The sequence below is a fragment of the Eucyclogobius newberryi genome, unplaced genomic scaffold, assembly GCF_026437365.1.
Source record: "Eucyclogobius newberryi isolate DKJ021-1_F unplaced genomic scaffold, fEucNew1.0.hap1 SCAF_9, whole genome shotgun sequence".
NCBI classification, from domain to species: domain Eukaryota; kingdom Metazoa; phylum Chordata; class Actinopteri; order Gobiiformes; family Gobiidae; genus Eucyclogobius; species Eucyclogobius newberryi.
Window position 1 is genome coordinate 19,356,886 of NW_027316532.1, and position 26,607 is coordinate 19,383,492.

Here is a 26,607-nt window from a genome sequence, read left to right on the forward strand (position 1 = left end):
TTCTTTCAGTTCTTCCTGAACATGTTTGGATCCGTGAGGAAGTTGTTTTTCTCGGACTGTCACTGCGCGGCCCCGGAAGATGAGGAGCCGCAGACGTACGAGGAGCTGTTCTCCAAACTGGACACGAACAAGGATGGAAGAGTGGACGTGTCCGAGCTGCGCCGAGGCCTGGCCAGGATGGGCTTCAGCACGGGCAAAGGGGGCGCGCAGGTACGGGACAGAGTGTGCGCCAAGTGTGCGCCAAGTGTGTGCAAAATGTGTGCAAAGTGTGCGTGAAAAGTGTGGAATGTATGTGCAAAGTGTGTGTGCAAAGTGTGTGCGTGAAATGTGTGCAAAGTGTGTGCGCAAAGTGTGTGCGTGAAATGTGTGCAAAGTGTATGCGTGAAATGTGTGCGTGAAATGTGTGCAAAGTGTGTGTGCAAAGTGTGTGCGTGAAATGTGTGCAAAGTGTGTGTGCAAAGTGTGTGTGCAAAGTGTGTGTGCAAAGTGTGTGTGCGTGAAATGTGTGCAAAGTGTATGCGTGAAATGTGTGCGTGAAATGTGTGCAAAGTGTGTGTGCAAAGTGTGTGTGCAAAGTGTGTGCGTGAAATGTGTGCAAAGTGTGTGTGCAAAGTGTGTGTGCAAAGTGTGTGTGCAAAGTGTGTGTGCGTGAAATGTGTGCGTGAAATGTGTGCGTGAAATGTGTGCAAAGTGTGCGCTAAAAGTGGCAGTTTGTGCAAATGTGTGCTAAAAGTGGCAAAATGTGTATGGAATGTGTTCTAAATGTGCGCAAAATACGGCAGAATGTGTTAAAGTGTGTGTGAAATGTGTCAAAAATGGCTCTAATTTACATGTGTGGAGGTTAAAATTAAGTAATTGGGAAAGAGTCCTGGAATCTTAATAACTCGCCGAGGGCAGGAGACACTTGCACAAACCTGTTTCTTTACATGCAGTTTGCAGATGTTTATGTGCAGTTTGTATTAATAATGTCCATCGTTTGACTTGTTTAGCACGAGCTGCAACCAGGAAATGATAGTGCAATGTAGTTACATAGTTATAGTGTAATAGTACAGCATAAAGGAATATCTTATCTTATCTTATCTTATCTTAAATACACAATATAGTATTAGTTCCTGGTTTTAATTCAACATCATTGAAAATTAAAAAGAAGAAAATGTGTCAGAATGTGTCGAACGCTCAAGTAAAACTACAACTCTAAAGTGATTATATTTGTATAGCACATTTTAAAAATACAAGGTAGTTTATAAGTAATAACAGCGATTTCAAACAAAGGTTTAGTTCAAACAGCTCAAAGAAACAAATTAAATATTAAAAAGATGATGAAATACAAATAAGTAAAATAACATGAATAAAAGACACAAAGGACAAGTCAAGTGGTGTTAAAAGCATGAGAATAAAACTGATTCTACTACTACACCTACACCTACTACTACTACTACTACTACTACTACTACTACTAGTACTAGTACTACTACTAGTACTACTACTACTACTACTACACTTACTCCTCCTCTTACACTACTACTACACCTTCACCTACTACTACTACTACTACAACAAATGAAATATTAAAAAGATGATGAAATACAAATAAATTAAATAAAAATGAATAAAAGACACAAAGGACAAGTCAAGTGTTGTTAAAAGCATGAGAATACTACTACTACTACTGTACTACTGTACTACTACTACTACACTTACTCCTCCTCTTACACTACTACTACTAATACTACTACAACACCTTCACCTACTACTACTACTACTACTACAAATGAAATATTAAAAAGATGATGAAATACAAATAAATTAAACAAAATGAATAAAAGACACAAAGTCAAGTGGTGTTAAAAGCATGAGAATAAAACTGATACTACTACTACTACTACTACACCTACTACTACTACTACTACTACACTTACTCCTCCTCTTACACTACTACTACTACTACTACCTACTACCTACTACTACACTTACTCCTCCTCTTACACTACTACTACTACCTACTACCTACTACTACACCTACTACTACACTTACTCCTCCTCTTACACTTACTACTACACTTACTACGACACTTACTACACTTACTACTACACTTACTACACTTACTACTACACTTACTCCTCCTCTTACACTTACTACTACACTTACTCCTCCTCTTACACTACTACTACTACTACTACCTACTACCTACTACCTACTACTACACTTACTACTACACTTACTCCTCCTCTTACACTACTACTACACTTACTCCTCCTCTTACACTACTACTACTACTACTACCTACTACTACACTTACTACTACACTTACTCCTCCTCTTACACTACTACTACACTTACTCCTCCTCTTACACTACTACTACACTTACTCCTCCTCTTACACTACTACTACTACTACTACCTACTACCTACTACTACACTTACTACTACACTTACTCCTCCTCTTACACTTACTACTACACTTACTACACTTACTACTACACTTACTACACTTACTACTACACTTACTCCTCCTCTTACACTTACTACTACACTTACTCCTCCTCTTACACTTACTACTACACTTACTCCTCCTCTTACACTACTACTACACTTACTCCTCCTCTTACACTACTACTACGACAGTAATACTACTATTTATCTTTACTCTGTCAACATAGTACCACAGTACAGTAGTTTCGGATTAGGAACAGAATACTTGGATTAAAATACTTCTTACTTCAAAGTAAACATTGCAGGTGATGCCTCGGGCGGAGCCATGGGCAGAGCCACAGGGGGAGCCTCGGTCAAATTATTATTTAAACATAAAAAAAGAGAAAAAACGGGACCAGAGAGAACTCAAAATAAGTAAAGAATACAATAGTAATATAAGGGGGAGGCATGTGAAGAACAGAGGGGATAAAACAGACTATTGTATTTTAAAATTGTACTATTGCCGTTGACTCAAATCACAAATGCTGCACATGTTTTAAATGCCACAAACAACAAAATATCTTGTCAAATTCTGCACAAAAACTGCAAATGCTGTGGTTTAGATCGGAAATACATCAGTGTTTATCAGTTTGTCAGATCAGAAACCTACAATATTTCAGTCTTTTTGACTCTTACGTTTAGACTAAATCTAAAGTAAGCACTAAATCGACTTGAGTAAATGTTCAGGTTTAATATTTAGCATATCGTTTTAAAAAAAGAGTTTACCGGGATTATCCGGCTTCACGGTCATTCTGTCAGTGACATGAAGTCGTTTTGATATCGTCCCACTTCAAAACGTGTAATCAAGACAACACCCGGAACGTCACATTAATCGCAACTCGTCGATATTGAGATACTCGTAGACTCATTTTGTGATATTCTTATTAAACATTCCCAAACTTGCCTTTTGCTGAGAAGAAACATCACAGTTTCACAATTGTTGTCACGTTTCATTAGTCGAGCTTCACCAAATCAAACTTTCCCAATGAAAAAGTGATGATATTGTCACAGAACGAGCCAGTCTGACTTCTTTGGAGGCTATATCGCACGGATATTACTCATTGTTGCTGGCGATTAGCGATTAATTGAATAATCTTGACGTCCCTTGTAGAGAGGAGATGTTTTATGACTCGGGCAAAACATCAGAACTACCTCAAGATGAAACAGGAAATATTTGAACATTTGTGTCCTCAAACCTCTAAACTAACCATCATTTTGCAAACCGATTAGTCTAGCGATTATTATTTTCGATTAAGCGATTAGCGAGGAAAAGACGCAGGTGAAGCTGAAGCGAAGTCGTTCGAGGAGCGTGATCACGGACTAAAGTGTGTTTTCGCCAAATACGAATCGGTTTCCACGTGGAATCGCGTCATTTTCGTGGAATCGCGGCTCAATGCGAGTCATAAAACTATTCTCTGGCCTTTTGCAAACCGCTAATTGATCGAAAGAGTTCTGCCGGATTTGTGACTGAATGTGTCTCAAAGTTCACGCTGGGATGGTCCCCTTTACAAACACTTGTAAAGTCCAGCGCGTCGACAGGAGCGCTGCATTTGTGCGATAAACTCTGACTCACAAAGTCATAAAGCGATGGAATTTACGACGGGCGCTTTAGATAACGACTACGATCTTTATATTAAGTCATTAATATATTTAGAGTCAACTTTGTCCTGCGGCGCTAGGGATGCGTACTGCTACGACGGACCGGATCCAGACTTGTAAAAACTTTTCGGTTCAGGTCCAAAAAAAACGAAACCCCGGTGATTCGGTTCTGGACTCATTAAAAATCTACCACTCACATTCTATATCCTTTACGTTCTAGAATCTAAACCATCTTAAACCTTCCATAGATCGCGGAATTCGCGCTAGAAAAGACGTAAACTCTCGTCTCCTGAGCTGCTCTTAGCTCCGCCCCAGAGACCACACGCACTAGAGACTAGGGTCGCTACAATATGAATAAAATAACTGTTATGTTGTGGTGTGATGTAGCATTTATTTAGGTGGGTTAATGTGCAATATACATATTTATACATCTAAGTAAATACTAAGTCAAAGTAATATTGTTTAAATGCTGGATTAATTAATTGGAGCTTATATTTTGTAATAGTATTTGTATTCTACAGATGTTAAATATGGTCTTGTGTTTAATGCTGTTAATATGATGTATTGTGTGTCGTGTAAAATATTTTCATATTCTATTTTTGATACTGCTAAGTTGATTGATTTATAGTGGTTCGAGTTGACTGTTATGCTAGTTTTTGAAGGTTTTTACATGACTTTGATGCCAATGGATCTGCAAAATTAAAGAGTGGAAATGTATCTAAAGGCATTAAACTTCAAGTGTGGGAAACAGCCCAGTCAAACCAGTAACACACTTGACAAACATAGTATCAGCTGAAACAGCTGCCCCAATACCAATACTCAACATGCTCTTGTTCGGAAGTTGTTCCTCTAGTAAAACACATGAATGTGTTTTAGCAGCCCGCAGCTTGTGATTTGTAAGTTGTAACTTCTGTTAAAAAACAGTGAATAAACCAGATAAGTTGAGTTTATTTCACTCTGCAGTTAAGCCTTGTGTTTGATAGTCGTCCTTGTTCATATGTCTTCAACTTAATTTAGCGAAGTAGCTTGTGTTATGCTGTTATAACATTATGCAAAATGGCATGAGTTCAGCCGGACTCATTAGGTCCGGACCTGAACCTAAACCTCTGGATTCGAATCCGGACTTGAACCTGAACGTGGGTTTAGGTATGCATCCCTATGCGGCGCGTGAGGAAAAGGCTCCGGAGATGTGAACAGTTTATGAGTATTGTATCGGGTTCAGGTTAATCGATTAATCGCATCTAATCGATATGGATTACACAAAACCCCCCACGATCGGTGGAAGAGGTTTTACGACTCGGGCAGAGCAAGAAACGCATAAAATGACACGAGAAAATGTGTGACTTTAGTGTTTTTGATGTAAATAATCTCCACCGGGTCCAGGACGTCCTCAGTTCAGATTTATTCAGTAAAAAAATTGTCCATTACGCCTTTAAACAACCAATACGTTATTGTTCATTATTCAATCCGTTTTACAGTTTTAAATGTTCTTTTTTGTGTGGGGTTGTTTTTTTTAAAATGTGCTGAAATAAATAAAATACTGGTAAATAAAAAGAAATATTTACCAGTATTTTATTTACCAGTATTTAATACTGGTAAATAAAATACTGGTAAATAAAATACTGGTAAATAAAATACTAATAAATGAAATAAATGTGATTGTGAGAAGAAACATCACTATTATTTACCATTACTGACACTAAAAAAAAGTAAAATACTTAACTTTCTCTCATTCAATTCAGGCAGTTTTAAGCCGCACAATTTGGGAAAAATATCTAATTGTGATTTTTCGATTTTCAATTTGATATTTTATAATGTTCACATTTTAAACACGTCCAGCAGAATCTGAAATGACAAAACTAATAAAAGACTCAACTGTTGCAAACAAAGTCCTTTTCTCAAACGTACGACGAGACAAATCGACAAAACAACTTTATCCAATTCTGTTTGTCTCACATAAATAATTAAAATTGTGTTTTTTTTTTTTGTCTACTTTTAGAAAATTGTTTCCTCCGGCGACAAGGACGGAAACGAGGGCCTGGACTTCGCAGAGTTTTCCAAATATCTGAGAGAACACGAGAAGAAGCTGCGCCTCACCTTCAAGAGTCTGGATAGAAACAACGACGGTAAAACACAGAGCCGACGCGTGATGTTCAGAGCGTTTCTTTAAAGTTCCTCCAGCCAAAACAGAACAGAACAAATATCACAAGTAAGAGATAAAAAAGGATTTGAAATAAGAATCCTCAGACACGTTTAACATCAAACTTAAACTACATACTGTTGAAATTAAACAATTGTAATACGTCTGTTAGAAGACAACAATCACTGTCAAAAGTATCTAATTAAATACTAATCAATACTAAACTAGTATCGGAACTAGATACTCATCTGAAGAAGCGTCAATACTAAAAGAAAATCCCACAGGACAAAATGTGACATTTGTCGAACAGTTTTTTTCAGAGCTAGACCTGGTTTAGGTTTAGTCCTGGTTTAGAAGTAGGGTGGATGGATAAGCAGACTTGTGGTGTTTATCAATATTTAGTGAATAACACAAAAGTGGAAAAAAAAGAGCAAATCTATAAGTAAGTAGGTAAGTCAATTTTATTTGTATAGCACCTTTTGTGAGCGAGAGGGAGTGTACGGTTTTATCAGATCAATAATGTACGATGGGACCTGACCAGTTAAAGCTCTAAAAGTCAGAACAAGAATTTTAAAACGTATCCGGTAGGAGACCGGCAGCCAGTGAAGGGCTTTTAGAATGGGTGAAATGTGGGCCCTTCTATTTGTGCGAGTCAAGATCCTCGCTGCAGAGTTCTGGACCAGCTGAAGACGAGAGAGTTCCTTCTTGTTAAGACAGGAAAACAAACTGTTACAATAGTCTAAACGTGAAGACACAAAGGCATGAATTATAAGTTCCAGATCAGTTTGAGACACCATTTTCCTGAGCTTAGAGATTTCCCTCAACTGAAAGAAACAGTTCCTCGTCAACAGCTTGGAGTGGTGCTCTAAAGACATGTCTTTGTCAAAGACAACACCCAAGTTTCTAAGTTTTGGTTTTGTAGTCTGGCCTAAATCACCTGGAATGACATCATCAGGGGCAATAATCAGAGTTTCTGTTTTGTCTGCATTTAGCTGCAAGGAGTTTTTGCTCAAGCATTGTTTTATTTGCACTAAACAACTGACCAAGGAGTTCAGCTTCTGGATCTCAGAAGGTTTAAAAGCGCAATAGAGCTGAATATCGTCAGCGAACAGGTGGTAGGACACATCACTAAACTCTTTAATGATCAATCCCAGGGGAATTATATAAAGCAGAAATAGGACGGGACCCAAAACGGAGCCCTGAGGAACTCCACACAACAGATCAGCTGAGTCAGACATTATTTGGTTTGCAGCGACACTAAAGCTCCGACCGGACAAATATGAGGAAAACCAATGAAGAACTGACCCTGATAGTCCAATCAGGTCCCTCAATCTGTTTAACAGGATATGATGGTCGACAGTGTCAAAGGCTGCAGACAGATCCAACAGAATTAAAACCGTGCATTTTCCAGAATCAGCAGACATAATGTCACTGGACACTTTTAGCAATGCGGTTTCCGTAGAATGATGTTTGCGGAAACCAGATTGAAAAGAGTCGTGAATGTTTGACTGATCAAGGAAATCTGACAATTGTTCAGAGACCACCTTCTCAAGGATTTTGGACATGAACGGCAGCTTTGAAATAGGTCTGAAACTTTTGGGGTCTGTCGGGTCCAAGTTTGTCTTTTTCAGTAAAGACTCAACTATGGCATGTTTAAATGGACCAGGAAACACACCGGTAGAAAGAGAGAGATTTACCATTTTGGTAACCCAGGGGCCAGTAACATCAAACACTTTGAGGAAGAGCCTGCAGGGAAGGGTATCTGATGTACAAGAGGAGGGTTTCATCTTGGTCACCAGAGCTGAGATGTCTTCTAGAGTGACAGGCTTAAAAGAAGACCAGTTTTGGGAAACAGGCTCCGCAGAAACAGGTTTATCACACAAAAGGGGTGGGATTTGGTCTTTGATCATCTTGATCTTATCGATAAAGAACCTGAGGAATTCATTGCTGTCAGCTTTGCAGGAAACAGGAGTCACTGTAGCTGAAGGACAAACAATAGAATTTATAGTGTCAAACAACACTTTGGAGTTTTTCTTGTTAGATGTTATTAGCTGGCGGAAATAATCAGCTCTTTCCATCATTTCATTGTAAGATGATACAAGATCTCTGAGGTGTGACCTATGGACCTCAAGACTGGAGGTTTTCCACAGACGCTCAGTTTTCCGACATAGTCTCTTTAGATTTAGGATACCTTCATTTATCCAAGGACAAACTTTTTTCTGTGATGACAAAGTGGATTTTACAGGTGCCACCTCATCTAAAATGGATAAACAGTGGCTGCTAAAGGAATTAATTAAACTGTCCATCAAGTCAATTCATAAACAAATGAGGATCAAATACAGCAGAAAATTGGACGGCTGTATTTGCAGTGATAATGCGCCTCTGAGACCTGATGTTTGAGAGCACAGGCTCAGGAGAAAAGTTCAATTCAAATAAAACACAGCTATAGTAGAAAAAGCTTCAGTTGTAGTCATCTGGACTCAGTTAGAAAAAATAGACGTTTCGACTCTCATCCAAGAGTCATTGTCAATAAAAGAATTTAGGTCGAGAACTCCGATATTTATACTCTGTGGTAAGTCCAGCCCATTGGGAGGAGCCTTCCTGAAGAGGAAAGAGTTGTTTGTTTCAACAGAAACTTACCCTCTTGGTATCTACCGAGCCTATTCAACCCTTGAATGGGCTATTAGTCTCCCCTTTGTCTTTGTGAGACCCTGGCTCACCCACCCTGAGTACCTGATTAACATCTAAATGTCCTGGTACTGGTCCTCTACCTCTCCAGGGGTTCAGGATCCCATTGTAGACTACAGGAAGATCTACAATGGGAATGAGGGATTACACCGACAAAACACAGCTATGATCGCTCATATGGACATCCTCCACACAGAGGTTAGCAACACTCGGGCCAAGTGAAAACACCAGGTCTAGAGTGTGTCCCTTTTGATGAGTGGGACCAAAAGGACTATTATGCAAGAGTGGGCTTTGGACCCGGGGGTTAAGAGCGAATGTCTATCCTACTGAGCTAAACTGCCTGTATTTTTAACTAACCTCTAATCATTATCAACATGAACAACTGAGATACAAACACAGACTTGTCTCTAAAAGATAAAGTCTGGTTGTTGAAACTTGGCGCTGCTATTGCTTCACTTCTCCTCTGCACATGCTCAATTAGGGCTTCTCTTCTCCTCTGCACATGCTCAGTTAAAGCTTCGTTTCTCCTCTGAACACGCCACAGCCTGAACAGCTGCAGGAGAAGAAGAAGAACCAAGCTTCCTGCAGTACTGCTCAGCGGCATGTTTTTTGCCAACACCAAGGAGGCTTATTCCTCTTCCCCCCTCCCTCCCCTGGGCAGCTCGGACCACAACCTTGTACATCTGAGGCCTGTGTATGAACCCATCGTGCGCAGGCAGCCTGTGGTGTCCCGTGAGGTTAGGATGTGGTCTGCTGAGAGCGAGGAGGCTCTGAGGGACTGCTTCAGCACCACTGTCTGGACTGAGCTTTATGACCCACATGGGGAGGACATCAACACCATCACAGAGTGCATCACGGACTACATCAACTTCTGTTTTGAGAACATTGTTCCCTCCCGGACGGTGCGGTGTTTTCCAAACAACAAGCCATGGATTAACCGTGAACTGAAGGCTCTGCTGAAGGAGAAGAAGAGAGCCTTCAGGTCAGGGAACAAGGAGGAGCTGAGGACTGTGCAGAAGGAGCTGAGGAGGAAGATCAGGCAGGCTGAGGCCGGCTACAAGAGGAGGATGGAGGAGCAGCTGCAGCAAAAGAACATTCAGGGAGTGTGGAGGAGCCTGAAAACCATCTCGGGCTTCAAAATCCCCCCTGCCCAGACAGAGGGGGATCTACAGTGGGTGAATGATTTAAATGCTCACTTCTTGAGGTTTGATCGGTCACCCGCCCCTCCCCCTGCACAGCTGCATGCTCCCTCTTCCACAGCTGGACAATGCCCTGCATCTGTTCCTCTTCGCTTATCTGCCCCGGACCATCAGCTCCCCACTTCGCCTGGACTCACCCATCCCCCCAGCACACGGTCCCCCTGCCAACCACTGACTGTCACAGCAGCACAGGTGAGGAGTGAGCTGAAGAGGATTAAAGTGAGGAAGGCAGCAGGACCTGATGGCATCAGCCCCAGGCTCCTTAAGTCCTGCGCAGATGAACTGTGTGGAGTTATGGAGCATGTCTTCAACATGAGCCTGAAGCTGAGGGTGGTACCACAGGTCTGGAAGACCTCCTGTCTGGTACCTGTGCCTAAGACACCGCGCCCCAAAGACCTCAACAGCTTCAGGCCAGTGGCTCTCACGTCCCACCTGATGAAGACACTGGAGCGGCTAGTCCTGGACCACCTCCGCTCCACCGTGAGCTCAGCCATGGACCCGCTGCAGTTTGCATATCGGTCTGGCATCGGAGTGGAGGACGCCGTCATCTCCCTGCTGCACCGCTCTCTCTCTCACCTGGAAAAGCCTGGCAGCTCTGTGAGGATCCTGTTCTTCGATCTCTCCAGTGCCTTCAACACCATCCAGCCGCTGCTCCTGAGGGACAAACTGGAGACGGCTGGTGTGGAGTATGACCTGGCAGAGTGGATCCTGGACTACCTCACAGACCGACCCCAGTTTGTGAGAGCCCGGAACTGTGTGTCTGACACTCGGACCTGCAGTGTGGGGGCGCCCCAGGGCACTGTCCTCGCGCCCTTTCTCTTCACCCTTTACACTGCAGACTTCAGACATGACACGGACAGCTGTGTCCTGCAGAAGTTCTCTGACGACTCTGCCATCATCGGACTCATCACGGACGACGATGACGCGGAGTACAGAGGACTGGCGCAGGACTTTGTGGACTGGTGTCAGCGGAACCACCTCCTCATCAACGCGGGGAAGACCAAGGAGATGGTGGTGGATTTCCGCAGACGCCACCCCACTGCCCCCTCACCAGTGAACATCCAGGGACGGGACATTGAGAGAGTGGACTCATACAAGTACCTGGGTGTTCATCTGAACCACAAACTGGACTGGACTCATAACACAGACGCACTGTACAGGAAGAGCCAGAGTCGGCTCTACCTCCTGAGGAGACTCAGGTCTTTTGGAGTGACAGGGCCACTCCTGAAGACCTTCTATGACTCTGTGGTGGCATCAGCCCTCCTGTACGGTGTGGCCTGCTGGAGCAGCAGCATCACAGAGAGGGAGAGGAAGAGGCTGGACAGAGTCATCAAGAAGTCCAGCTCCGTCCTGGGCTGTGCTCTGGACTCGGTGCAGGAGGTGGGGGACAGGAGGGTCCTGGCTAGATTCACATCTATGCTGGACCATGAGTGTCACCCCCTGCAGGACACTCTCTCTGCTCTGGAGAGCAGCTTCAGTGAGAGACTGATCCACCCTCGATGTGCGAAGGAAAGGTTCCGTAGGTCTTTCCTTCCTGCTGCTGTCAGACTTTATAACAAAAACTGTTAGTACTGAACACTCGCAATACTGACCTAACCTAATACTGATGTGCAACTCTGTCATATGTGCAATTGCTGTTGGAATTCATGTGCAATTCATGTGAAATTCATGTGCAATCTATGTGCTGTCGTGACACATATTCATGTGCAATTACTGTCGTGATCACATGCAATGGTATTTATGTATTTATTTATTTATTTGTCTATGGGAGTTTTTATTTATTTATAGGAGATCTTCTACTGAAAGTGTTTTTCAGACTTCCTATAAGTGATCTGTTCTTCTGTATCTATCTCTGTATCTACCTGCGTTGCACCAATGAAATTTCCCCATGTGGGACAATAAAGGAATATCTTATCTTATCTTAAAACACACCAAGCTTCAGCTACAGAAGTGAGGGGAAAACAGGCTTATTTGGATATATTTTGGAACAATTTATATACAGTTGTGACACGCGCTAATGTTATGTTTTATTGGTCAATCACTGCTTGCCTTGATTGCCCTGACAGTGCGGGTTAGTCCCAGTTTTTATGTGATTTGTGTGAACTTGATATCATGTGTTTTTCTCCCGCAGGTCGTATAGATATCATGGAGATAAAGCAGTCGTTGTCTGACCTGGGTATGGACATCAGCAAAGAAGAGGCTCAGAAGATTCTGCAGAGGTAATTTTACAAGACGATATGAGACGGTTTGTTATTAGTTATGTTCACACTGGCAACCACAAGAGGGCGCTCTAGGCTCTAAGCGACGCAGAAGAAGAATCTGCTCTTCCTCTACCTCTGGAGTTTGCAGAGTTGTTTAGAAGTGACACAGAGGAAGAAGAATTCAGTGGATTTAGTGACTTGGGGTAATACTGATGCTTTGGTAAACTTGTTAGCATGTTCTTTATGCTATAGTTATCTGAATAACTGTTCATATGTTACGTTAACATACCAGACACTTACCACAGTTCTGTCTGTGCGTCATGTAGCTGAAGGTGTTAGCGTTAGCATACGTACACCTATTCACCATGTTCTCTCATCTGTTATTATTTTAAACTGCATTTCAAGATTAAATATCTGTTCCTGGTCTTGATAACTTATATATGTTTTTTTCCCTCTATTATGCATTTTTGGCTGGTGCGACTTATAGTCCAGAAAATACTGTACTTTTTGTCCATGAAATTGTTGTCAGTGAAAATATGATGTGGGGGAAAAAAGATGACAAAATATTATAGTCTAAATCAAATCATCAGTCGTCTAAGTACGTGGAAAAGCTCTTTAAAGTTCATGTTTTTATTTATAACTGTAAAAGTAACTCAAAGTTTTGGGGTGTGGTCGTGTGTGACGGACTGATAACAGACATTTAAGACTCCAACTCAAGTAGAAAACACATTTACGAGTTCATCGAGTGGACATTGTTGTAAGATAGTGTTATAGTTGAGTCCGGCTTCAGCGTCTCCTTCAGGTAAGCCTACGACCAATCGCTTTACCAGCTATTATCTTAATAATCTGTATCATAATCAGTGGCTTTTCATTTTATTAGCTCTATTCACGTGTCATTAGGTGATCAATTATTTAGTTGCATTTCCCACTTTTCCCACTGAACTTTTAACAGAATCTTATTGTTTATTACTGCGTTTTTCTTCCTATTTTTTGTGTTTGTTTCTGTTTGCCATGACGCTCCTTTTTCAACGCCATTTACTGTAAGAAAAATGGTAAAAACATTATATTTGAACAAAGATTACTTTAGTGGTCGTGTTTATTTTACCGCTGCTCTCTAGAAAACATTTGTTTAAGTGTGTTTTCTTTCTCCGTTCGCCCGATGAACGATTCTATGGTGCCAAAGCGTTTCTCTTTTATACAAATGTTTGGATTATAAATGTCACTTATTGCCTCTATTCAATCATTAAACGGTTCCTTTTCATGCTTTTAATGATAATACAACAGGACTAAAGTATTATTGGTCTTACTAGTGGATTGTTTAGTTTGTGAAGTAAATGATAAAAGCTTTTGGACGTCTGTGATTGTAAGCGCTAAAGCTAAAGCTAACATGCCCCTGTGTGTGTGTTTGCGTAGCATCGACGTGGACGGCACCATGACGGTCGACTGGTCCGAGTGGAGAGAGCACTTCCTGTTTAACTCGGCCACAAACCTGCAGGAAATCATCCGCTACTGGAAACACTCCACGGTAAGAGCCTCTGAGGGCCACTGAGGGCCCCTGAGAGCGGTCACCTAAGCGTCGAGCCCCGCAGGAAAATGATTTTATTTATTTATTAGAATTGTTTTGTTTTTTGTTTTGATTAATTTTATTTATTCATAATTTAAATTTATTTGTTTTGTTTGTTGTTTTTGTTGTTGTGTTGCTTTTAATGGAAGTTCACAGCCGACTGAAAAGGTGCATTTACCGCCACCTACTGTAGTCGTACGTCTTCTGTAGTCGTACGTCTTTTGTAGTCGTACGTCTTTTGTAGTTGTGCGTCGTATGTAGTTGTGCGTCCTATGTAGTTGTGCGTCCTATGTAGTTGTGCGTTGTATGTAGTTGTGCGTTGTATGTAGTTGTGCGTCTTATGTGTTTTACGCTTTACCGTTAAAAAAAGAGAAGGGAAAAAAACTGTTTCTGTGCTTCTCTTCTTCTTCCTTTGCGTTTTATGGCGGTTTCTATCCAAGCGTTACATTACCACCACCTACTGTAGTTGTACGTCTTTGACTTTAGACTTCATTCTTTACGGTTGCTACAGAAACCAGACTTTTCCCTATCTCTTTGTGACATCACAGTCAGCGTCATCGTGTACAGAATATGGCCGCGGATAAGATAAGATATTCCTTTATTGTCCCACATGGGGAAATTTCATTGGTGCAACGCAGGTAGATACAGAGGTAGATAAAGAAGAACAGATCACTTATAGGAAGTCTGAAAAACACTTTCAGTAGAAGATCTCCTATAAATAAATAAAAAACTCCCATAGACAAATAAATAAATACATAAATACTATTGCATGTGATCACGACAGTAATTGCACATGAATATGTGTCACGACAGCACATAGATTGCACATGAATTTCACAGTAATTGCACATGAATTCCAACAGCAATTGCACATATGACAGAATTGCACATGGTTAGGTCAGTATTGCGAGTGTTCAGTACTAACAGTGTTTGTTATAAAGTCTGACAGCAGCAGGAAGGAAAGACCTGCAAAACCTCTCCTTCACACAGCGAGGGTGGATCACTCTCTCACTGAAGCTGCTCTCCAGAGCGGAGAGAGTGTCCTGCAGGGGGCGACACTCATGGTCCAGCATAGATGTGAATCTAGCCAGGACCCTCCTGTCCCCCACCTCCTGCACCGAGTCCAGAGCACAGCCCAGGACGGAGCTGGACTTCTTGATGACTCTGTCCAGCCTCTTCCTCTCCCTCTCTGTGATGCTGCTGCTCCAGCAGGTCACACCGTACAGGAGGGCCGATGCCACCACAGGTCTTTTGGAGTGACAGGGCCACTCCTGAAGACCTTCTACGACTCTGAGTCTCCTCAGGAGGTAGAGCCGACTCTGGCTCTTCCTGTACAGTGCGTCTGTGTTATGAGTCCAGTCCAGTTTGTGGTTCAGATGAACACCCAGGTACTTGTATGAGTCCACTCTCTCAATGTCCCGTCCCTGGATGTTCACTGGTGAGGGGGCAGTGGGGTGGCGTCTGCGGAAATCCACCACCATCTCCTTGGTCTTCCCCGCGTTGATGAGGAGGTGGTTCCGCTGACACCAGTCCACAAAGTCCTGCGCCAGTCCTCTGTACTCCGTGTCATCGTCGTCCGTGATGAGTCCGATGATGGCAGAGTCATCAGAAAACTTCTGCAGGACACAGCTGTTCGTGTCATGTCTGAAGTCTGCAGTGTAAAGGCTGAAGAGAAAGGGCGCGAGGACAGTGCCCTGGGGCGCCCCCACACTGCAGGTCCGAGTGTCAGACACACAGTTCCGGGCTCTCACAAACTGGGGTCGGTCTGTGAGGTAGTCCAGGATCCACTCTGCCAGGTCATACTCCACACCAGCCGTCTCCAGCTTGTCCCTCAGGAGCAGCGGCTGAATGGTGTTGAAGGCGCTGGAAAGATCGAAGAACAGAATCCTCACAGAGCTGCCAGGCTTTTCCAGGTGAGAGAGAGAGCGGTGCAGCAGGGAGATGACGGCGTCCTCCACTCCGATGCCAGGCCGATATGCAAACTGCAGCGGGTCCATGGCTGAGCTCACGGTGGAGCGGAGGTGGTCCAGGACTAGCCGCTCCAGTGTCTTCATCAGGTGGGACGTGAGAGCCACTGGCCTGAAGCTGTTGAGGTCTTTGGGGCGCGGTGTCTTAGGCACAGGTACCAGACAGGAGGTCTTCCAGACCTGTGGTACCACCCTCAGCTTCAGGCTCATGTTGAAGACATGCTCCATAACTCCACACAGTTCATCTGCGCAGGACTTAAGGAGCCTGGGGCTGATGCCATCAGGTCCTGCTGCCTTCCTCACTTTAATCCTCATCAGCTCACTCCTCACCTGTGCTGCTGTGACAGTCAGTGGTTGGCAGGGGGACTGTGTGCTGGGGGGATGGGTGAGTCCAGGCGAAGTGGGGAGCTGATGGTCCGGGGCAGATAAGCGAAGAAGAACAGATGCAGGGCATTGTCCAGCTGTGGAAGAGGGAGCATGCAGCTGTGCAGGGGGAGGGGCGGGTGACCGATCAAACCTCAAGAAGTGAGCATTTAAATCATTCACCCACTGTAGATCCCCCTCTGTCTGGGCAGGGGGGATGTTGAAGCCCGAGATGGTTTTCAGGCTCCTCCACAATCCCTGAATGTTCTTCTGCTGCAGCTGCTCCTCCATCCTCCTCTTGTAGCCGGCCTCAGCCTGCCTGATCTTCCTCCTCAGCTCCTTTTGCACAGTCCTCAGCTCCTCCTTGTTCCCTGACCTGAAGGCTCTCTTCTTCTCCTTCAGCAGAGCCTTCAGTTCACGGTTAATCCATGGCTTGTTGTTTGGAAAACACCGCACCGTCCGGGAGGGAACAATGTTCTCAAAACAGAAGTTGATGTAGTCCGTGATGCACTCTGTGATGGTGTTGATATCCTCCCCATGTGGGTCATAAAGCTCAGTCCAGACAGTGGTGCTGAAGCAGTCCCGCAGAGCCTCCTCGCTCTCAGCAGACCACATCCTCACCTCACGGGACACCACAGGCTACCTGCGCACAATGGGTTCATACACAGGCCTCAGATGTACAAGGTTGTGGTCCGAGCTGCCCAGGGGAGGGAGGGGGGAAGAGGAATAAGCCTCCTTGGTGTTGGCAAAAAACAAGTCCAATGTTCTATTGTTCCTGGTGGGGCAGGTAACATACTGGGTGTATGTTGGTAGAACAGAAGAGGGAGAAGCGTGGTTAAAGTCACCAGAGACGAGGAAGAGAGCCTGTGGGTGCTGTGTTTGCAGCCTACAAGTGCAGGAGAGCAGTGCTTCACAAGCATTTTCAGCATTGGCAGACGGGGCCACATAGACTGCGATCAAAATCACATGTGAGAACTCCCGGGGAAGATAATATGGCCTCATGCCAATAGCCAATAGTTCAATATCCCTGTTACATAGCTGCTCCTTCACTGTGCAGTGTTCGGGTTTGGACCAGCTCGTGTTCACATACACCGCCAGACCTCCACCTCTTTTCTTCCCGCATTCTCTCGTTCTGTCCGCCTGCAGCAGATGAAAATTGTCCAAACCTACAATAGAGTCTGGCATTTCTGCTGTTAACCAGGTCTCTGTGAAAATCAAGACGCTGCTGTCCCTATAAATCCTCTGGGACCGCATGAGGCTCGCTATTTCCGTCATTTTATTTTGAAGGGACCTCACGTTACCCATGACTACGGCGGGAACCGACTTCCTGTTTCCTCCTCTCTTCTCTCGGAGTTTACGTCCAGCCCGTCTGCCTCGTTGCGTTTTCCTTAGGCTGTCCACCGGGATAACGTGACAATCTCCGGGTAAGACGACTGTTCTCCGCAGTTTCATTAGTTCCTCCTTTGTGTAAACGCGGTACGGCACTGGCCGGGGGGCGGGGCCGGAGCCGGGGGGTGGGGCCGGAGCCGGGGGACTCAGAGCCAAGACACATCGCCACGACACGACGAAAACACTCAATCCAGCCGAATAAAGTCAAAACAAGTTAATTTAAAGCGATTCCAGTATAATGGCAATTCGCAGCCGAGCGAAAAGTGCATTTACCGCCTCCTACTGTAGATGTACCTCATCAAACGATGTGTTTTACGCTGTACCGTAGAAAAAAAGAAAGGGAGAGAAAGAGAGAGAGAAGGAAAGAGCTTCCACAGTCACTCGCATCAGCATTGAGTCTGTTGTTGTTATTCTCGTGCGCAGAGTATTTGGTAAGTGGTAAGTTTGAAATGTTTGTAAAGCTGTCTAAATCCATGTTTTTTTTAAAGAAGTTGTTGCATTATTTTTAGGGAGTGTCTACAGAGCCGCGGCGCGCGGCCGAAACTGCCATGTTATTTTGTGCCGCGGCTCCTGAAACTGCTGCGCTATTTGACCGCACCTTTTTAGACCGCGCCGGGTTATGGTTAGGATCAGGGTCAGGGTCAGGGTTAGGGTTAAGGTTAGGGTTAGGGTTAGGGTCAGGGTCAGGGTCAGGGTCAGGGTCAGGATCAGGGTTAGCCATGAGGCTATATGTCAGTGCCGCGGTTCCTGAAACTGCTGGGCCATTTGACCGCGCCGCGGCTCTGTAGCCACGGCCTTATTTTTACGTTTGAAAGAGGCAAGACATTGACTTTTAGGACCTGCGGAGGTGTAAACGACAGCTATTACGAGTAGCTAACGGTCATGCGTTGTCGTAAGTTGGCGTTAGCTCAGACGTAGCCATTTTGTCAAAACTGTCTAATTTGAAGGCTGGTTTACACAAAATGTCTAACGTTCGCGTGGCGTGGTGCGTCGGTGGGGTTATTTTGCGCCTTATGATCTCTCTTATATTTTATTTGTGAAACAAGTGAGAAATCGTTAACATTTTGCAGTGGAGGGAAAAATCGATGGGTTGAGGATCGCCCACCACCGTTTTAAGGAATTTTTCACCACTTTTTGTCCACAGAGCTTTGGTTTCTCTCAAATGACCTTTTACAGGGCAAAATGTAAGGTAGTTTCTAGTTGGTGCTACGATGGTGCAGAGCTTGGCTAGCAGTTAGCTAACAACAGTTGGAGATTTTGGGACACTTTAGCAGCTGCAGAACAATTAATTTCCTCAACAAACGGACCAGAAACATTTTATTTAAGGAAAGAAACAGTGTTAGCCTCAGTCTCAGTGTTAGCCTGTCGTTTATCTGCTTGGCGGTTCAGAAAGGTCACCGCACATGAGACTGTTTTAGCTTAACGGTGACTTCCTGGTGCAGGTGCTGGACATTGGCGACAGTCTCACGATCCCCGACGAGTTCACAGAGGAGGAAAAGACGACAGGAATCTGGTGGAAGCAGCTTTCTGCAGGAGCCATGGCCGGAGCCGTGTCCAGGACTGGAACGGCCCCGCTGGACCGGATGAAGGTCTTCATGCAGGTCAGAGCCACTCGAGTTTTTAGTTCCTCCAGTATGACAGAATCTACTCAGGAATTATGGCTGTAGTTTTGATCAGTAGCAAATGCAAACACAAGTTATTTATCAATTAAATGCTCATTATGAGCTCCATGCACTGGTTAGTTACCGTATTTTCCGGATCATAAGTCGCACCAGCCAATAAATGCATAATAGAGAAGAAAAAAACATATATAAGTTGCACTGGAGTATGAAATGCAGTTGCAAGTGTGAAAATAACAAGTGGCTCCGGAGTAAAAGTATATGTGTATAAGTATAAATAAGAATAAGTTGCACCCCGGCCTATGAAAAAAGGTGCAACTTATAGTCCGGAAAATACGGTACTTATTGAGAAAAATAATACGTACAATATTTTCTGAACTAAAAGAATTTCTCGGCTCAAAACCAAGAAGAAAAAAACTGTCGCACTGAAGGATAAGTCGCATTTTTGGGGGAAATGTATTTGATAAAATCCAAGACCAAGAACAGACATTTCATCTTGAAATGCAGTTTAAAATAATAACAGATTAGAGAACATGGTAAACAGGTGTACGTATGCTAACGCTAACACCTTCAGCTACATGAGGCACAGACAGAACTGTGGTAAGTGTCTGGTATGTTAACGTAACATATTAACAGTTATTCAGATAACTATAGCATAAAGAACATGCTAACAAGTTTACCAAAGCATCAGTTTTACCCCAAATCACTAAATCCATTGAATTCTTCTTCCTCTGTGTCACTTCTAAACAACTCCACAAACTCCGGAGGTAGAGGAAGTCCAGATTCTTCTTCTGCGTCGCTTAGAGCATAGAGCGCCCTCTTGTGGTTGTCAGTGTGAAAATAACAAATAATATCACATATAAGTCGATCTGGAGTATAAGTCGCACCCCGGCCAAAACGACTCAAAAAATGCCTGATAAAATCTCTGTTAGAAGCATGAGTGACTTTAGTTTAAGTTTCAAAAACACTTCTGACTTTATTTAAATACATGTTATTATTTTTGCGTTCACAATTAAATCCTGGAGAGAAGTCGTGAGCTGGACCAAACCGACTCTAGAACACGTGACAAAAGATAAAGACGGCGACATGAATACGTCAAAACGTCCAAAAAGAATAACTGATCGCCGCTTTTGGCCAGGTCCACTCGTCCAAAAGCAACAAGATCAGCCTGGTGGGGGGCTTCAAGCAGATGCTGAAGGAGGGCGGAGCCACGTCGCTATGGAGAGGAAACGGTATCAACGTCCTCAAGATCGCTCCCGAGACGGCCATCAAGTTCATGGCCTACGAACAGGTTCTTTTCTCTTCTTTTACACCTTCTCCAAGCTAGAAAACTGCACTGAATAATCCTATTCAGTGTTTATTTAGTAGAAAACAAAAAATAAAACCTGACTTCTCTTGTTTTAGGTGAATAAATCTTAATAATTACATCGTTTTTTGAGTCATATGTTTCCTTTACGATTAATTGATGTAGATTTTAAATCGCGTCGTGAACTAATGATTAATAAAATATGATGTGCTTAGTTGTTTTGTCAGTTAATGGTGTCGGTTGCACAATTTTTTTATTTCGATGAGGATTTATATGGGACGACAGCAGAAGGAGGATGTTTGGCTGCAGATTCTGGAGTCAATTATTGAGTTTAATCTGCCGTGTTACGTTTAAAGACACCGTTTCCTTGTACTTTTCCGTCCAAACACTTGCAACTTGCACAGCAATGTAGAGATGAAGTTTCCACGAAGTCGTTTTAATCGACGGATCGATCGACAGGGTTGTGTTTTTAGTCGATTCTCTTTGAACCCTAAAAAATACAAGGCAAAGTACAAAGTATCCGGTAACACTTTGTAATGGCTGCACTTTGTATTTACCTAAATAAAGCATGAATAAACCGTTTAATCAAGGCTTAGTAACTACTTTATGTTCTAAATGGCGGTACGATCGAAAGTGTTATTGTTAAGTGAATACTTTACATACTTCTTTGACGTTGTCGTCTGCCGTGTCTTCAGTACAAGAAGCTTCTCTCCAGTGAACCGGGCAAAGTCAAGATGCACGAGCGGTTCATGGCCGGGTCGCTGGCCGGAGCCTCGGCACAGACGGCCATCTACCCCATGGAGGTGAGCAACAGCCAGTATCTCGAACAAGAACCTTTCATTTACACGCAATGTTTTAAAGTGACGTATGACAGGTTTTTACGATCGTCTATTTTTGACTTTATTTTGTGTATTTATACCTGTTATACATAGAAATTACAGTTTTACACCAATCAAGCAGGATTTGTGGAGAAAATGTTGAAAAATCTGTAGAAAATGTTTATTCATAATTAAGACATAGTAACAACTTTTTTGAATAAAGTCGCTCTCATTTGTTTTTAGTTGTTCAAATTAAAACATTTGTTAAGTTTTGGTCCGGTGTTTGATGCGTAATTTCATACTGTGATGTCATTAATTACGTACAGAAAGTGGAATTATAAATCTAAAAAAATTGCTATTCTGTGATCATTTTTTTTAGATTTTTTAGCAAACTTCAAACCATATTTATCTCAACTGCGTTTTAGTTTCAGTGAGCCGTGCGACCTGTAGGGGGCGCTTTGACTGCCACTAAAGCTCCGTTTGTCACGTTACGCTCGTACACGTCGGACCCACTGCTCTTTCCCGTTCGCAGGTGATGAAAACCCGCCTGACGCTGAGGAAGACCGGGCAGTACTCTGGGATGTTCGACTGCGCCAAGAAGATCCTGCAGCGAGAAGGAGTCAAGGCGTTCTACAAAGGGTACCTCCCCAACATCCTGGGCATCATCCCCTACGCCGGCATCGACCTGGCCGTGTACGAGGTCAGGCCGCACATACTCTGCACGCTTGTACTTTCAAATATTTACTTAAAATATTTTGTCTGCTTCCAAATGCTCCGAGAAAAAGTCATGTTTACTTTAGTAAGAGTATCCAAGGTACATTTAAGGTACTTCTAAGTAGAGCTGGATTTCGATTCAAATTTCAAGAATCGATTCAATTCCGATTTTTACGTTTCAAAATCGATCCGATTTCGATTCGATCCGGGGGTTAATGTTATTAAAAATGAAAAATGTATTTGAACCATTTCCTTCACTTCATGATTGTGTAGAGAAGCAACATATTAAAACTAGTATTATATCAATATTAAACAGCAAATCTTACAAATATTGGTAGTTATTGATGGCTGGAAGACTGATGAAAAGGTTAAGGGTCAGTCTACCTTCAAGAAAGATAATTCAGGACAATAAATGGAGGACATCATTGAGGTGACTACATCTGCAACAGTGGATTCCTACTGGGACACTAACCAGTGCATTATTATTATGCTTGAAAATAATTAAGAATTCACCCAAAAGCGGTCCCAAGGACAGGTTAGGGTGATGCCGCCGCAAATGATTCTTTAAGTTGGTGGTATTACCACAGTGCTTTTTGCAGACCGCTTTACTTTTGTCCAGCTCGTTGGTCCCTTCTATTTCCCGGAACCCGAAATTCCTCGAAATCGGCGCCTTCAGTGTCTCAGGTGTCTTAAGTGTTACGCTAATGTTACCATCTCTGTCCGACGCCATGATTGTTTTTGAGTTATTTTTAGACCGAGGGAAAAAAAGAAGAAAAAAAAAAAATCGATCTTTGGACGTACGAATCGATAATCGGTCATTAATATGCGAATCGATTAAAAATCGGAAAATCTATTTTTTTCAACCCAGCTCTACTTCTAAGGTACATCTAAGGTACATCTAAGGTACATCCAAGGTACATCCAAGGTACTGTACTTCTAAGGTACATCTAGGGTACATCTAGGGTACATTTAGGGTACAGCCAAGGTACATCCAAGGCGCCGTCATAGTTACAAAGTACAGACAAAACGATCAGTGAGCATGAACTACACTTTCTTAAGACTTAAAGACGTACTATGTAACATTATTTACTTACTTTGTTATTGCTTGACCTTAATGTTCTTCTGATCTCGTGACGATTTCTCTTTTCCTCACGCTCCAGAGTTTGAAGAACATGTGGTTGGCCCGTTACGCCAAAGACACGGCGAACCCGGGCATCCTGGTGCTGCTGGGCTGTGGCACCGTCTCCAGCTCGTGTGGGCAGATCGCCAGTTACCCGCTCGCCCTCGTACGCACGCGGATGCAGGCGCAAGGTACGTGAACGCTCACGGTGTTCACATGAGAGTAAAGGGGCCTTAACACCGCGGCGGCCAAAGCGTCCAGTTTACATTCAAAGTCTATGTAAACGCGCGTCAAACGCATCCTGCGTTTTCCACGGCGCGATTTCTACGTTTTTGCGGCGCGTTTTCGTACGCTCTCGACGCTTTGAGCGCGCGTATGAGGCGCCCAAGGCGTCCAAAGTGGCCGGCGCAACATGTTCAGCTTTGTTCCGCAGCAGCCAATCAGAGATGATGTGCTACGCACGACCCGGAAAAAGACCCAAAACAAAAGATTTAAAAAAAATCTTTAGATGCAGCTCTTGGAGCAAATATTGACTAAACTCTGCTCAGCTCTGAAGTATATGCGGGTCCCAGACGGGCCCCGGGGCCCATCGCCTCCACTTTTGGACTTTGTAAAGTTAATAAACCGAAGCCATGACCCTCCATTTACACGACGAGAAAAGCAACACAGCACAACTCCTCCACTGAGCATGTGCAGGACGACTCGGAAGCACGTCTGCTGCTGAGTGTATTTTACGGACATGAGTCCGGGGCGTCGAACGCGCGTCCGGGGCATTTGTCTTCAAATGTACAGGCGTCTAACTTCTGCGTCGGGCACAAATTTGACGCCGCGATGTGTACTTGGCTTTCACGGGTCATTTCACCCTGGCTGCTCCGCCCTGTCGTTTAAACATGACGGAGGAGCGCGACCACAGGAAGCACTCGTACACAGGGGGCGATATCGAGCTGCTGGGCTCATTCTGTCGCCTTAAAGTGCCTATGACAGGTTCTTATGATTTGTACATATAAATTATAGTTTTACACCAATCAAGCAGGTATTTGTGGAGAAAAGTTTTTTAAAAATGACGAAAATGACAGGAAGTGACATCACAGCAGGGACATCACACCTAATTTACACAAAAACCCTACTTTTTTGACTCTCTAAAAAGTCGCTAAAAGTCGCTCTCATATATTTTCTATTTGTCAAATTAAATTAATTGTGACATTAGATGAGTTTTGCCCAGTGTTTGCTGGGTAATTTCCTACTGTGATGTCATCAATTACAAACAGGAAGTGAAATTATGAACCTAAAAAATCTGCTATTCTGTGTAATTTTAAAAAATATTTTTTAGCAAAATTCTAACTATATTTACCTCTTCGTTTTAGTTCAATGAGTTGTCCGACCTGTAGGAGGCGCTTTAAAGAGTTGGATCTTCAGCGCAACACGTAAATGAAGATGTCACTGCAACAGATGTAGTGATTATATTCCACATCATCTGCACAGCTCCAGATCAACTCTTACAATAGATTCACTGACAAAAACAACAACATTTAAAAAAGAAGGTTCCGCAGCCTCCACCTTTTAGAAATTACTTATAAAAATGATTCAAAACTGTCAAATTCAATGATACGTTCATTTTTTACTTCTTGATTACAACAGCAACACAACCTCCTCAAAGCTGATTATTGTATCACTGTCGAGAAATATAACACGTTAACCTCTGAAAATGTCACGGAATATGAGTCTAATGTAGTGTACTGAATGTAGCGATGCATTCTGGGACATTTTACACTTGTCCTTAAGAAGAAGCGTTAAAGATAATTATTGTTAGTGATCTGTATCTGTAGGAATAATGTAAACTGTAATAATCATTTAAAAGTGTACATTTCTATTGGATATTGGTGCTCTCCCTGCTGGTGATTGGTTGCCACTGTTTTTTGTTTTGTTTTTTTAAGCTAAATTTTAAATGTTGCACCGGCCTTTACCGTTGCTATGGTCACGCTGCCTCTGCCCAAGACGACACATGAAGATCAACTCGTAGCTCATCTCTGTCTATGATAAACATTTTTGAATTCCCTTTTAAACAAATAAAACTCACTTTGTTTGTCGCTCTTGTGGACATAATTAAGTGTTGTGTTTCTCCATTTGGCCTCAGCGTCGGTGGAGGGCTCGGAGCAGCAGCCCATGGGCCGCATGGTCAAGAAGATCGTGAAGAACGAGGGCTTTTTCGGACTCTACCGGGGCATCCTACCCAACTTCATGAAGGTCATACCCGCCGTCAGCATCAGCTACGTGGTCTACGAGTACATGCGCTTGGGCCTGGGCATTCAGAAGTAACCTAGCAACCAGCGGCAGACCACACGCCCTGGAAGTGTCGCCCTCGTCACTTTCACTCCCTCCCACTGTCCGGGTCCCTACGTCCGGGTCCCTACGTCCTACGTCCGTCCGGGTCCCTACGTCCTACGTCCGTCCGGGTCCCTACGTCCTACGTCCGTCCGGGTCCCTACGTCCTACGTCCGTCCGGGTCCCTACGACGTCCGGCTCCCACGTCCGGGTCCCTATGTCCGGGCTCCCACGTCCGGGCTCCCACGTCCGGGCTCCCACGTCCGGGCTCCCACGTCCGGGCTCCCACGTCCGGGCTTCCACGTCCGGGCTTCCACGTCCGGGCTTCCACATCCGGGGACCAACGTCTCGTTTACAAAGAGCAGCTTGGACTTTTCTGTTGTCGGTGTTTTACGTGATATTTGTGCCTTTTTACCACTTGAAAGCGTGAATTTCATAAAACAGCTAAAACTATGATAATATAATAGTAAAATGATAATATAATAATAAAAACTAAAAATAATAATAAAATTATAATATAATAAAATAATACAATGATCTAATCATATAATGATAAAACTGGTTATTTTTCCAGATTTCTATCACAGGTTAAGCAGCAGATTATAAAATAAATATCAGAAGTTATTACGGTTTGGTAATTATTGTCGCCGTCGTTTAAACCTGTTGAATGAAACGTGCTCGGTGTGTGTTTATGGTTTACACATAATTCCAGATTTGTCCATTTTCTTTTTTTTGGGCCGTCAAAAGAAGCCGGGAGAACACACGGTTCTGCACGTGATCGTCGTATGTTAAAGGAAAAGACGGGGAAAAATGCTGAATTGTAATGAAAAACTGACTTTTACTGACGACATTCTTGGTCAACTTTACATTAAAATGAGGCGACTAGAGTATTTAGCTGGAAAAAACTCTGAAGACTGTAGAACACAGCGATAAACCTGTCGAGGTGCAAATGTAAATAACTGCACACTCAGATGACAAGTTTTATTTTTCACATTAAAATTATATATATTTATGATGTATATTTTACAAAGTTAAGTGCATTATGCTGTTTTTATCATTTTCGATCCAGGCGTTTGACCCCAAAACTGCCCTGAAAACACCACAAGGTCACTTGAGGTCATGTCA

The 26,607-nt window shown here is 43.3% G+C and overlaps 1 protein-coding gene across 1 annotated transcript; it reads left to right on the forward strand.

The window, feature by feature from the left end:
- On the forward strand, positions 1-25,523 carry LOC140353827 (mitochondrial adenyl nucleotide antiporter SLC25A24-like). Its single transcript, XM_072438574.1, has 10 exons — positions 1-210; positions 6,072-6,198; positions 12,231-12,318; positions 13,714-13,825; positions 19,026-19,184; positions 20,341-20,493; positions 21,204-21,311; positions 21,859-22,026; positions 23,201-23,351; positions 25,295-25,523. Exons 1-10 carry the CDS (start codon positions 22-24, stop codon positions 25,474-25,476), a joined length of 1,437 nt encoding a protein of 478 aa, XP_072294675.1. The 5' UTR covers positions 1-21; the 3' UTR covers positions 25,477-25,523.
- Positions 25,524-26,607: the final 1,084 nt, after the last annotated feature.